Below are 14,342 nucleotides of genomic sequence, written 5' to 3'. Positions count from 1 at the left end.
TGGTAAGGGTATTTGCTGGTACTTTGGTGCAGGAACATGCTTCATTGGTTGCTCATGTTTCCGCATAGGCAGTGCTACAACACAGTGGAATAGAATTACCTAATGTGTAATGGGTTGATAATGCTGGTTAATTTGTGCTAGCTAGCATTTTGTCAGCTGCTCTTCTGTTTTTCCCTCTCTTACAGAGGCCATTTTAAAGCTTCATCTTGTTACAGAAGAGCTGGGGGTTTTTTTCCAAACCATTGTGGAACCTCCTAAGAGCACTTTTTGGTCAACATAGCACCCACGATTCTCAACTCTATAATAGCTGCTACAAGTAATGGTTGCTGCTTTCTTCCAGAAGTGCCCGGTCGCTGGTGATGGGGGTAAGGTCTTCCCAAATCCAGCTCTCAGTGTTCACGCAACGGTTGAAACGCTTTCCCTCTTCAGTCTCTTCCTTATAAAAGTTACTAGTGCCCCCAGGGGTATGCACATGGTGGATGCCGCCACCAGCAGCCCAATCACTGCTAGGGCGTAGCCGGGGTAGTCCTTTGTCACCAGCTGCCCCTGCAAGGGAGAGAAGGAGCGTTGGATCTGTGGGATCTGTGGTTTTCAGCATCCTGGAGTTGAGTCTGGAACAAAGCTCTGTATTTAAACAGGACCTCTGAGAAGCGCTTGCAGGCTGCAGCAGCCCCTCACTGTCCTCGGTGCTTTTCTTTCTCCAGCCATACAAGCTTAAAATTGACATTTTAAAATTACTCCCATTTTACAGAACCGTGGCATTGTTGTCACTAAGTCCAGTTTTCCCTTTCCACAAAATTAAGGAGTTGCCCTGACTTCAGCTGCAAGCTTTCAGAAGGCAGTTTTGTGGAACAATGTAGTTAGGAAGGAAGGCTGTGTCCTTGCAGGAATTAAGGAAAGTTTTAAAAAAACCCCAAACCAGAACTATTTTACCTGTGTGGCATCCCATGCTTGGTATTGCAGCGTTCCTGTGAGGATATAGTCGGTGAGGTAAAATATAAATAGGCTTATAATTAGCAAAGGACTAACGAAAGCCCACATAATTTTCCAATACCAGTTTGGCTTGTGTCCAATCATGGTGTGAAGATCTTTCTCAAATCTGTGTTTAAAAAAAACCACAACATATTTTTGAGAACAGCTGCATATATTCAGTCGATACCTTGATCTGAGTTACTTCAAAACCACCTACAGAATTAAATATGTAAGATGGGAAAGGGGAGCATAGTTGACCAGAAGAGTAATGAGCGGAGAGGTATTGTCTGAAGAACTGGATCAGCAGGATTAGTGAGGTTGAAATAAGGAAGCAGGGCTTCTGAGAGGATCCCAAGCTGCGGAAGAGTAGCTAGGAATAGGTATAGCAGGAACAGTCCCAACAAAATTCTGCCTGGGGTGTAAGGTCAGACTGTTAATGGTGTAAGCTGTGGGAGAAAAGTGATTATGCTTAAGTAATGTGGAGAAAACACTGTGCATTTTTGTGTAGTTGAGTTGATCTCACCGCTGTTACTCAGCTGTCTTTGAGGAAGTACTGATGCTGGGGATGGTACCTAAAATCACGCAGGAAGCCTGGATCTGACTTGAAGGCTTTGAAGTAAGTCATCACCAAGGACGTAATACCACTGTAGGTGCCTGTACGTGTACTGTGCTAGCGGACTAACAAATACTAAAGCCTCTTCCTTTGTGCTCAGGGCTTCTAAACACCTCTGCTGTGTAAAACCTTGCCTGATGCCGAATCTTGCTTTTACCCACAAGGGATGACTTTGGGAGACCAGGGATGTGCAAGGTGTAGAACCAGACTTACTGGCACTGTTGTGCTCATGCTGAATTGCTGCGAAAGGAGAAGCAGGGTTTCGGCAGGAGGTGCTCTTGAGACCAAAGACCAGAAGAGCCGGGAGCAGTGTGTATGGCTCATTGGTACTCCCCTGCCTGCAGAGAAGGCGTCAGCCCAGCCTGGCCCCCACGCAGCTCTGCCCCGAGGCCCTGGAAGGGGTCTGCAGAGCAGGGGAGTCCCCGTTGCCTTGCTGATACCTTGCTGATACCTTAGCGTAGGAGAAGAATTTAGCCCGAGGCTGGTATGTTTATTCTTGGCCCTGTGTGTCTTGGCCAGCAGTCACACCCCTGCTATCCCACTACGAAGAAAGGAGGGTTCAAGCTTTTACCTTCTTATCCCGTAGATGTAACACACAGCAATGGTTTCCACCAGCACGATGAGCAGCAGTGAGAGGGTGGCTGCGTAGTCGTTGAATATGTCAAACCAATAATTTCCAGCCTCCATGGTGAAGATTAGGCCAATCACGCAGTTAATGAAACACACAACACCTGCATGGATAAAACAGGGACCCTGCCGTTACACCTGGAAATGTAATTGCGTGGGGGAAATGTCATACTTCTTGTGGCTAAAAAGCTGGTAGGATTTCTACTGATTTCTGTTGGGGAGCAGCTTTCTCGGAGGAGAAAGATAATTTTTTGCCCTTTGGAAAAGGCCTGGTTCTGTGTGTGTGTGTGAACGTGCTGGTGTACCCTTAAACTGCTGCTCCTTAGACCTGCACAGCCACAGCACATTGGTGCAGCAAAGACAACCAAGTCTTAGCAATAGCCTTGTCACGTAACATCATCTGCTGTTACTGCTGGGCATCCAATTAAAACTGATTTCCATGCCCAAATGGGAGCACGTGTCGCCTTTGGCCAAAGACTGAGCTGGTTCGCAGTTGGGATACCAGTGATGTGACTGAAGAGCCATTCACTGCAGGTGTCTTGAGGTGTCTCCTGGCCCTTTGAGTTTCACTGGTCAGTAGACACCGGTCTGAAGGAGCTGGGGTGTGTTGGGAAGCTTGCAAATAGACAGTCACGATTGCCCCAGTGCATTGAGAGCTCCGGAGGGGAAGTGCTGTACAGGCTGGGCAGGATTTCCCACGGGCAGGCAAACCCTTCTGGCAGCATTTTTGATATTCTCCCCTCCACCGGAGGTCAAAGCCGGACCCTCAACAGCTGTGGGCCACCAAAGCTTTTGCCCACGCGTGCTCTCTCCCTGCACGGCCTGTGCTGCTCGTGGCAGGTGCTTACCTGAGATCACCTCCTTGGGGAAACGGGCAGCAATGACCCTGCTGTCGGTCAGCGGTGTGAGGATAGCGGCGGTGTTTCCCAGCATGCTGCCGATGCCCAGCATCAGCAGCATGACAAAGTAGAGCACGGAGTACAGCTGGGGCACCTCCATGTTTTTGATGGCTTCAGAATAGACTATAAATGCCAGTCCTGTCCCCTGGACAGCCTGCCGGCGAGAAGCGGGGGAAGAAGTGAGTTGTGGGCAGCTGCTCAGCTCAGTAAGGCACATAAGAATAGGTACACATGAGACTGAACCTCCACAACAACAAAATACACCCGTGGTGGTGGGCCTGCACAGCAGAGGCAGATGAGATCTTCACTAATTTATTCAAACTAGATAGAAACTGGCACAGTCCCACTCGTAGCGAAAACATTCGCCCCATACCTTTGCGGCCTGCCCTGTCCCACAGCTGGAGCCAGCAGACTGGCTGCATCGCCACCCGGCTCATTTGCTAACGAGCCAAGCGAGCCCCTTGCCGGGCTGAGCCAGAGCCCCCTGCCCCATCCCGAGGTGCAGAAATGAGCCCCACTGCAGCCCCCGGCCAGGCGGCTCCTGGGGGTGCGGATGTGCCCGTGTGGGGCTGGGGGGGCTGCCCGGGGCTCGCTGGGAGGAAAGGCACAAGTGAAGCCCAGGCACCAGCGCAAAGCGGCAACTCACCGTATCTAGTTCAGCTTCCAAGCTGCAGTTTTTAAGCTGTGGCAATAATTGCGCGTATTCCTGCGGGTGGGTGGCCATGAGGTAGTCTTTCATCTCGTTCAGGTTGTCTGCTGTTAAAGAGCCTTCCTCCAGGTCAAAAGCGTTCAGCAGCAGCAGGATCACCCTGGGAAAGATTACTGGAACTGAATGTCTTTCAGGCCAAGGTGTAAAACCAATGCCGGTTTTATACCCCATCCCCTTCTCCATCGGCCCCCACGCAGGGCTGTTCTGCCAGCCCCAGGGCTCCGGTCTCCCCAAGTGGGAGCTGCAGCCGCGGCACTTCCAGCACCGTGTTGGGATGCTGGCAGCCTCGTGCTCGTCTCTGCTTCGGAGGGAGCAGCTCCTGCGCCTGGGCTGCCACTCTCGGGCACCTGGGAGGGAGCCAGCAGGTATTTTGGATGCCGGCCAGCGCCAGCTGGCGCCTCTTCCCCTTTGCCCTCCAGTCCCACACCCACACCCCACCAATTTAACAAGCCGTTTGGCAAGGAGCAGGGGCTAGCAGCTTGGTTTCCTCTCTGATCAGCAGCTAGACTGAAAGCTGTAAAAATACGAGTAAAAGTGTAACTGCTGCGGGCCCTGCGCCAGGGACCGCATGCGAGCTTGCTGCCTCGCGGCATGATCCTGCAGGCTGCGGGGCACCTCCAGAGCATCACCACCGAGGAGGCCGAGCTCCTGGCACAGGGCTTAGCCTCAAGCAGGGGGGGATCTGAGCATCATTGCATTTTATTAACCAGCCCCCCTCTCCCTGCAAAGCATGTGCTGGGACTGGGGTGCAGGGGAAAGTGCTGCTATGACTCGCCCAGGCAAACTCATCCACTTGACCCAGCCCGTGCCTGGAAGCGGCACCCAGGTGTCAAAAGGCACGCCAGCTCTGACCTTTCATCTCAGCCTTCATCGCTTTAAGTCGTGCCATTAGCTTCAGTAGAGCAGTATCGGGGCTGGGCTCGGGGCAGCGCTGGCAGCACCGTGTGCTGTTATATATTTACCTCCCCCCCTTATCTTCCCCAGAATGGCTTGCAGTGGCAAACACGTGAAATACCAGCCTCTTACTTGTTTACACAGCTTTCGTAGTTAAACGTCGCCTTGAAGCCGTAGATGGAGAAAGTCACGATGCTGGCAAATATGGACGTGGTGCTGTTGATCAGCGAGACGATGATGGCGTGCCTCTCGCAGTTGTTGCTGGGCTCGTTGTAGCTGGCGAATGCAATGAGGCTGCCAAAGCCCAGGCCCAGGGAGAAGAAGATCTGCGTGGCAGCGCTGATCCATGTCTTGGGGTTCGACAGCTGCTCCAGCTGCAAAACCGGACGGGGAGAGCAGGAGCGTGAAGCTGCGCATGGATCGCCAGCACTGCCCCTTCCAGCCTGCGGGGATGGGGATGGGCCCCTTTGCACAGCTGTTTTAGCTCAGGGGTGGGTTTTAGGCAGGGTTACTGCTCAGTCTGGAAGCAATACACTATGGGTGATGTTAATGGGCAGGTCTTTTTCTACAGGAGAAAGCAAGCAGCTTATGGGCAGACACCATGGCAAAACAGTCTCCAGCTGCTCCCAGCCAAGTTTTCCAGCTGCCTGACCTGACCTACTGCTGCACAAAATTCAGTATAAGGAAAAGGAGTGTCACCACCTTTTAAAAACCTACACGTTTAGTAACTAATAACATTTTGTGAAAAGTTCAGTACAATTTTTCTGTACCTTTGGTGTGAACATGTAGACGAGCCCGTTCACAGCTCCATGAAGTGTTAATCCTCTGATGAGGTATATGATGAGAACACAGTATGGCAAAGAGGCTGTTACGTAGACCACCTGGAGGAAGGAGGGGAAATACCTTAGTCTAAGGAATACACAAGACTGGCTCTAATAGTCAGCTCTTTCTCAGTTACAATAACAGAAATGCTTTATGTAAAGTATTTGTTACCTTGTATTAAACTCTAAACAAATATTTTCAGATAAATCTGACTTCAGATTTAGGTTTTAGGGAAACAAGTTTTTATTAATGAAAAACCCTGTGCTAATGCTCCCACCAGTCTTCTCTCTGACTGGAAAAATAAGAATGACATTTAAAATATTTGCAGCATTTACAAACTCAGTTCAGCACCATTTACTGGAGTAACACCCGTTTGCAACCATCTGTCAGGAACGCATTAGGCAAAGGGCATCTACCCTCTGCTCTAGGAGGGAGGTGAGCAGACCTCATAAAAGCTCAAAAATCAAACTTGACTGAAAATATTTTAATTCAGATGTGAAAAAGACTTTAACTTAATGTAACCCAGATGGGGGATGGAGGGAATTAAATCTTTCAGTTGTCTTCCATGAGCTTTTGAGCAAACGCCTGAGTTGGAATCTAAATGTTTAATCTCCATGTTGGAAAGAGCCAAGTGCAAAAAAAAAAAAAAAAAAAAAAAGGGGGGGGGGGTACCCCAATGGTTCACCCAGAAACTTACACAAAAACTAACAAAAAAAATGCCTTCCCAAGCTCTTGGGAAGAGAAGCTGGTGGGCAATTGCCAAATAGTCCTCTGATTTTCACCTGCCTGCGCTGCCAGTGGGCGTCTGCCTTTCCTTGTCACACACCTAGAAATGCAGCAGCTTCACCCTCCGCAGCGGGACAGCCGGCTTCCAACGCACAGGGGATGCAGGGGAAGCCCCCTGCACTCCCCCTGACGAGACCCTGCCTTCACGATGCACCTTCAATATGCCTTGGCTATTTAGTTGTTTCTTTGCTGCCCACAAAGCCAGCTGCAGCAAGTTTAAGAGGTTATTCTTGGTTTATGGTCTCTTGGCTTTCTGCGTTTGGCTAATACGATTTGGGGATTACAGCCCTCAGCTTGCTTCTTAGTGCAGGCTCAGCTGGGACATTGCTTTTTTTTTCCTCCCGCTTCCTCATAACTTCTGCTGTGAATAAAAAGTGAGCAAAAATGCCCGGTAGACGTCTTTTTTTTCTTGCAAAGACCGAGGAACAGACGTCTCCTGACAGGCTCTGCTGTGGCAGGCGGCTTTCCGCAGGGCCAGCAGCCTGGCAGCTGGTTTTGCAGCAGAGGTGCCTGTATTTAAAGGACTTTTCTGGGTTTTGGTTGTTGTTTTTTTTTTTAAATATCACTCAGTGTTTTGGTTGAGCCTTCTTCAGTTGCAACTTAACAGGCCGGCAGAGGCAGCAGGGCCGGCTGCTCCCGCGGAGATGCCATAACCCCAAGTAACAACAGCCATGGCCGCTGCCTTTTTGGCGCTCGTTTAACCTCCCCACGTCCTGCTGGGGCTCGGCAGGGCTGCGCCCGCCTCTCACCTTGCCGGTGGACTCGGTGCCACGGAGGATGCAGAGGTAGACCACCAGCCAGGCCAGCGTCAGGCAGAGCGCCTGCTCCCACTGCACGCTGCCGCTGGCCTCCAGCGAGGGCGAGATGTTCAGGGTCTGCCGGTACCAGAAGTACTGGGTGGACGATGTCTTCTCGCACTCCTCCTCGTAGCCGGTGCGGTTAGTGTTCAGGGGGCAGGTGGCCCACGGCAGGGGGTCCTGTGAGGGAGGGGAGGGACGCGGGGCAAGGACCCACCGTCAACATGGTGGGGAGAGCCGGGGCGGGGTGAAGGTGAGGGTGGCTTTCTGTCCAGGGCTTGCTGTCCCCGCATTGTGCTGCCTGGGGATCACCCTCTCCCTTGGTCCTGACCGTCTCCCCTGGGGCTGACCCTCTCCCTTGGTCCTGACTGTCTCCCCTGAAGCCAACCCTCTCCCTCGGTCCTGACCGTCTCCCCTGGGGCCGACCCTCTCCCTTGCTCCTGACCCTCTCCCCTGGGGATCACCCTCTCCCTCGGTCCTGACCGTCTCCCCTGGGGATCACCCTCTCCCTTGGTCCTGACCGTCTCCCCTGGGGCCGACCCTCTCCCTTGCTCCTGACCCTCTCCCCTGGGGATGACCCTCTCCCTTGGTCCTGACCATCTCCCCTGGGGCCAACCCTCTCCCTTGGTCCTGACCATCTCCCCTGGGGATGACCCTCTCCCTTGGTCCTGACCATCTCCCTGAGGACTGACCCTCTCTGGCCATATCCCTGGGGACGCCCATCTCCCCAGGGACTGAGCCTCTCCGAGCCTCTCCCCTGGGGATGAGCCTTTCTGACCCTCTCCCCACGGACAGACCCTCTCTGCCTTTCTTCCCTGGGCATCACCCTCTCCCTGAGGACTGAGCCTCTCTGACCCTCTCCCCTGGGGATGACCCTCCCGATCTTCTCCCCCAGGGCCGACCATCTCCTCTGCCTTCAGGCAGACCCACCCCAGGGTGCAGGACACTGTGGCCACTCAGGCAAGCAAGGCATCACGGGGCTGGCCTCGACCTGCGTTTTGTGGAGAAGACACCCCGATGCCCTTGGGGACCCCCCAGAGAGGGACACCACTGCCTCATTTTCTTCCCTCCCACAAAACCCCTGGGAGCGTTTCTAGAGCTTTTGCTCCCCCCCGCCCCCAGCTGATGATGGTGCTGGGCAATGTCCAGCACCAAAGCAAAGCCACCATGACCCTCCGCGGCCGTGGCGGGGGCCGAGCCGCGCCGCCGGGCGCCCGCACACCTGGAAGGAGTGGAAGAGGTACCAGAAGGCCCAGGCGTTTATCACGTTGTAGTACATGGAGAGGAAGAAGGAGACGACGACGCTGGCGATGCCTGCGGACATGGAGGGAGGCGCTTGGTCAGCCGTGAAACCCCGAAATGCGCAGGGCCCCATCACGCCCCCGGGGGGGGGGGCACAGCAGCCGGCACAAGGCGTGTGTTTGCCTCTGCACAGCCCTGTGCACAGGGCATGCCCCTGCTGCTACACCCTCCTTCCCCTCCCATCAGGGCTATCCTGCACTGGATTTTATACTTTAGCCCCTCGGAAGGTGAATATTCAATGTATTGTTAAACACAAAATGTGCATGTAAGCAAATTAGCGATCGTTTGGGCTATTGGGGTAATTTAAGAACATAATAACGTAGCTGAGAGCGGACAGTGGTAGGCAGACACAGTAGGAAATTAAGACACCATTTATCACTCAGTGTTGAGCTTATCGGGATGATGCGCTTGGGGTCAAAGCCCAGTGCAGGCAGCCCCAGGGACGGGGTTAAGTGCTGTGATTTTTGGCAGTCTGCCTGAGGGCAGGGGGACTCACACCTCCACGGCTGGGGACCCGGTACAGCGAGCCAGGGTCTGACCCCAATGCCCTGCAAGGGACGGGGTAAATGCGTGCCGTGGGGCCTCTGGATAACAGCTTTGCTCCGCCTGGTGAGACCCAGTAAAACCCCAGCTCCTGCCTGGTTTCTGCTCTGAAAGATAAAGCTCTCCATTCAAAATCATCCGTCTTCCCCGGGGCGCTTAAAAAAATAAAGTTCCAAACTGAGAACATACCGACACCGCAGAGGTAGGGACTTATTATTTTCCAGGCGCCGATGCTGCCCCGACGCATGCGCTGGCCCACAGCCAGCTCCAGGTAGAGCAGCGGCATCCCCTCGGCGATCAGCATGATAAAATATGGGATCAAAAAGCCACCTGCAAGAAAAAAAAAAAAAAAAACAAAACCCAAAAAAACCAACAGATGGCCTTCAGCAGATCAGCAGCGTCATAAACACCAGGTTGCCCTATTTGTGGTCAAATTGCCCCGTTAGTGTCCCAGGAGGTGGCTGGAGCTGGGTCCTGTCCAGGCGCTTTGTGTATTGAGGGCACGGCCCAACCCTGAGAGACGTCTCGTGGGTTTTCAGGTGGCATCCCAGATGCCGGTGGGCACTGAGCACCCGGGTGTGAGGAATTTTCCACAGGCACTTGGCAGCGCTGGGGTTTCTGCTGTTAAAATGTGCCGGTTGCCACCCTGTCGCAGCGGGGCTGCTCAGGTGCTTTGCGGGTGGTTTGAGCAATGTTCGGGGCTGGGGCTGTTAAAGGGTAACTAACCGCCAGCCAAACCTTGTAAAAGATAATGAGAGAAAGAGGACGAGGGAAAGATTTACTTCATGGGCGGCAGTCTGCAGCAGAGCTGAAGCGCTCGATGAAAAAGTAACAGCAACATCTGCGTTGAATAGAGTTTGAAGTAATGTACTGAAGTTTGGCCTGGCTTAAAAAAAAACCCCAAACTACAGAAAACTCCCCCCAAAACCCATGCTGAGCCCGCAAATGCCAGCAAAGGGGTGAAGGCTTTTCCTCTGGGGTCCCACCTGTGGGAGCAGACCCTGGGACAGAGGCACATGGCCTCCCCCTCCCCCAAATCGGCTCGTCCCCGCTTCCCTGGCACGGAGAGCCGCAGGGATGTTCCTGCAGAAGAGGAATGGCAGAAATGGGTCGGCAGGTGGCAAGGGAGGGGAAAGGACCTTCCCACCCAGCAACTGGGATGCGCTTCGGCTTAAATTTCTGCTGGGGAAAAAAAAAAAAAATCCTTGTCCTCGACTTGGGGCTTGCTTTAGAAAGAGCTGCTGACTGAGTCAAAGACTGGATTTTCACAAAGGCTTTCCTGCTTCCCTTTTTACAGCAAGCCAAAAATATTTACGTAAATATCTCTTATTTAGGATTTAATCTGCAGCATTAACATTCCTCGCAATGGGCTCGGTGCAGCACTGCAGAGGAATGAACTCCGGGCAGCAACTGAGGCAAAGAACTGGAAATAAACACGGAGCAATAATCCGGTTTATTCTGGGAATTAATTTCCCACCTCCCGGCTCTATCGTTATTAACAACCCCTTTGTTAGTCTGTTAGATAACTTCCTATGCCGCAAGGGAGCTGTCGGAGGTTTAAGAGCTCCTGCAGCCACTCTGTCCTGGTGGGGTGCGAGCTGCCCCAGCAGCCGCCGAGGGGAGTTTTGCCACGTACCACGGGGGAATCCAGCGTCAGGCCCTTTGCGAAGGCTTTTCCGCCCTCCCAGCAGCGTTGCCACATGTTTGGCTTTGACACCTTGTAAGGAGGAGTGCCTCCAGGCTTGCTCTTCACCCCAATGTCCCCCCGCGGCTGGGGGTGCTGGGGCTGAGCCCCCTGCCCCTTGCTCTGCACCCTGTTTGCAACCTGATCTTGCTCGTGATGCTACTTTTCCTAAAGGGTGCAACCAAAATGCCTCATAGAAGTGACTCGGGGCAGCTGTATGAACCAGCTCCTTACCCGCCGTGAACCAGCACAGCTCCGCTGACCTCCCTGCTCATTTACACCCGGCGCTGCTCCCTACGGTGCCAACCACCTGCAAAAACCAGCCCCCAGACCAGACCCCTGCAGTTGGCACAACGGGTGGAGTGTGCCCCGGGTCTGGTCGAGGCACCGGGCTCGGCCCCTCGCCTCTGCTCAGCACCCTGCCTGGCACCCGGGGGCCTCCTCGCTCAGGGCTGGGTGCTGCTGAGCGCCCGCCCTGCTGTAAACCCATCCCAGCGACATTTCAGCCCGGCTCAGCCTGCTGCTTACGGACAGACCAACTGCACCTACAAGGTTTGCATCCCCCTCGCTCTGTTCGGGTCAAGCTCTCGAGGCAATATGCTGATGAAGAGGAAGGCAGGGGGTTGTAAAGTCTGCAAATACCCTGTTTATGAGTATCATCAGCAGTAAGGGCTCTATTGCTCTGCTGGGCGGGACAGGGACTGGCTCTGTGCTTTTCTACAAGGAAGGTGACAAACAAGCAGTTGCTGGTGTCCCCCCTAAGCCCAGTGCCTGGCATATCCAGCTTTTAAGTTCCTGAAACGATGTTTTGTCTGCATGGGTTTTGCAGACCCCTGGAAAGCCACCGAATCCTTTTTAAGAGGGCAGTGAAAAACAAGAAAAGCAAAGCCTGCCCTCGGGAGTTTCAGTTTCACAGTAGGGAGAGCTGCCTCTCCCCTGAGAAATTTAACCAGGGAGGACAAAAGTAGTGGAGAAACTACTCTCATAAAAACATGCTTTTCAGAAGATACTTGGGTTTATTGAATCTTCTTTTTTCTGGTTAATCAACTGTTCCAGTTTTGGTTACATTTCAGAGAATTTTTACTAGACTACTGATGACTGATAAGAAGAAGATAAACAACGCGAACACCCCAGTGTCTGAGTTTTGCTGTCCTTCAGGACATCCACCAAGATAGGCTGGTAGCGAACTAATCACGGGCAGTTTAATTGCGTACGGAAACACTTGCATTTTAAGCTTTGTGCTAGAGTTCAATGTCAGACATAAAGCTCTTACCCTCAAAAGCACCCGTGGATACACCCAGAATTGCTGCACGTCTATCACTTCTGCTATCTGAAACATCTAAGAAAGCTTCAGCCACTGCAGCATCTGGTTTCTGCTGTAGTTTCACCCAGTGAATTATCTGGATTTTTCTGAGCTGATCCCACAGAGCAGCTCTGATGCCATCCCAGCACTGAGACGGCTTTTTAACAACCAGCATGAACTAACTCCTACCACCACACGTGCATTTAAAAGCAAGCTACGAGCCAACAGAACAAGCACAAAACAAGCAAAAAAGCACTTAAACATCTCAGTGTGTTTCTTCCTGAGCGGAAGAAAAGGCGGAAGCAGACCAGAAGCAAATGAGGCAGGATGTTCATCATGTCACAACGCACAACTGAGATGGGTCCAACACTACAAGAACAGGTGCAGTGCAAGAAGCAGTATAAAACTGGGATGTCTTATAAAGAGAGGGTCTTTATAAGGATTCTTCAAAACGTGGTCATTAACCAGTGGTAGCTGTATAGTAGAAGAGGTTATTAGTGTTGTTTTTTAATTAATCTAATTAACTGACTTTTGATTTCTAAGGAAGAACATCTGTGGCTGGTATATGATATAGACATCATCTTTCTCCAGTTTGGACCTAGGAGAGTGATAAACTTTCAAAGAGGTTTTTTTCTTTTTGAGCCCAAACCAATTCATTCCCTGTTTTCAAAGCTTCCCGGGAGGCTTTAGCTGTTGAACTCCTCTTGATTAAGGAGTTTCAGCCAACTTCAAGGCAGATTTGCAGCCAAGTTATCACCTCCTAAAATAAGGCTTTGTGTAAGAGACAACACATTAATGACAGCAACTTGAAATGATACAGCTGATCCTTAAATTAAATCAGCATAAGCATTTCCCTTTCTCAAAATGTTCCAAGTGAACTAACAAGGAACTGAACCAGTTTCTGATGCCTTCAGAGCGGTTCAATGGGGCAAGAAAGTAATACATACCATGTGGACCTACACCTCTCACTCTGCCACCATCCTTTTTACAAAACATGGGCCTTCCCACTGTTTCACTGTACTTCTAGGAAACGAAAGCTGCTGTATTGTGGCAGCTGTCAGGTGAAAGCCTTATGCTAAAGAATACGTAAAATAAAGCAGCAATAGAAAAGATTGCACAGAAAAAAAAAAAATGCCTGACCTCCTGCTCTGCCCCGGACCCTGCTGGGTGGCCAGGGCGTCAGCATGGTCAACATACTTTTGGATTTAAAGCTTGCCACACTCCTCTTCAAGGGAAGCAAGAAACGTAAGCCACACTTACCTCCGCCATACATCTGACATAAGTACGGAAACCTCCACACATTTCCCAACCCCACAGCATAGGAAATGCAGGCGAAAACAAACTGCAGGGGATTGTCCCATAGCGGCCGGGATTTCTCCATTGCCTACTTGCAGGCAGAGGTTTCAGCAGAACCTTCCTGCCTTCACTCCTTCAGGTACTCTGCCAGCCCTGCCTCAGACTCCACGCCAGCCCCGTTTGGAGGGGAGGGAAAGGTGGAGGAGCTATGCTTGCCAATTCCTATCAAGCTTTTTAATTACTAATCTTATTAACAGGCACATACTGAAGTAGGAATGCTGGTAAATAGATTATAGACACACACAGAACTATAAAATTGGTACTTTGGGTGAATAGCTGCTTGAGTTTTGACTGGCATTTCTGGGAAGGATGTGAGCCCAGGGATTTTTATCGGCTCACATACCGCCTTGACACAGGGAGGAAGTAACACTGGGACCACAGCTTGGTTTTGGAGATGGGAAACTCCTTCCCAACAGGGTTCTCTTCCCTGGGAGCGGCATTTGTGTGTGTGAGGCACCAGCTTGGATTTGACAGGACAGGGAAGGGGTTCCCAGACCATTAGGACTGGGCTTAGTGGCTGTCAGTGCTGGCTTTTATTCCCTTGCCCTAAATGGGTCCTTGGACATCCTGTCACTTGCACCCTGGTACTCACCCCAACCAGTCCAGCACACTCCCCAGTTCCAAAAGTGGCCTTGAAACAGTTCCTACCAGCCATGCAGGTCCGCAGCCTCCTGCAGCCTTGAGTACAACACTCAAGTTTGTCCCTCTGGGAATACTGCCCTCCCTCTACATGCTCTCTGTGTGTGTAAGAGTGCAAAATAGCCCAGTCCCTTTTCACTTACCTTCATCCTCAAACCCCACTGCTGCAGATGAACTTTTCTCAGGTGTTGGTGTTTTAAAATATTTTTAAGCAGCAGGGACCAAGTATATACGATGGCCACTGGGAAAAGGTGTCAGTGGCCCGTTGTGGAGGCAGGAGGACCTAGGAGGCCTTTGGGTCATCTGAGCACACACCGAGATGCCAGGTTTGAACATGAACCCTGTGTGCTTGGGCCCTTGCCAAGGTACACTTTGAGCTCAACCACTTCAGACAGG

At 51.9% G+C, this 14,342-nt stretch overlaps 1 protein-coding gene across 1 annotated transcript; it reads right to left on the bottom strand.

Moving 5' to 3' along the window:
- Positions 1-396: 396 nt before the first annotated feature.
- SLC6A20 (solute carrier family 6 member 20) lies at positions 397-13,332 on the bottom strand. Its single transcript, XM_075706540.1, has 11 exons — positions 13,212-13,332; positions 9,154-9,294; positions 8,342-8,433; positions 7,072-7,299; positions 5,485-5,595; positions 4,847-5,088; positions 3,758-3,920; positions 3,061-3,265; positions 2,157-2,316; positions 934-1,099; positions 397-546 (listed from the first exon to the last, which is right to left on the bottom strand). The coding sequence occupies exons 1-11, from the start codon at positions 13,330-13,332 to the stop codon at positions 397-399; spliced, it is 1,779 nt and encodes a 592-aa protein (XP_075562655.1).
- Between the last annotated feature and the right edge of the window lie 1,010 nt (positions 13,333-14,342).

Source organism: Pelecanus crispus, chromosome 2 (genome assembly GCF_030463565.1).
Source record: "Pelecanus crispus isolate bPelCri1 chromosome 2, bPelCri1.pri, whole genome shotgun sequence".
In the NCBI taxonomy this organism is placed as follows: Eukaryota; Metazoa; Chordata; class Aves; order Pelecaniformes; family Pelecanidae; genus Pelecanus; species Pelecanus crispus.
This window is presented reverse-complemented; position numbering and strand designations above follow the sequence as displayed.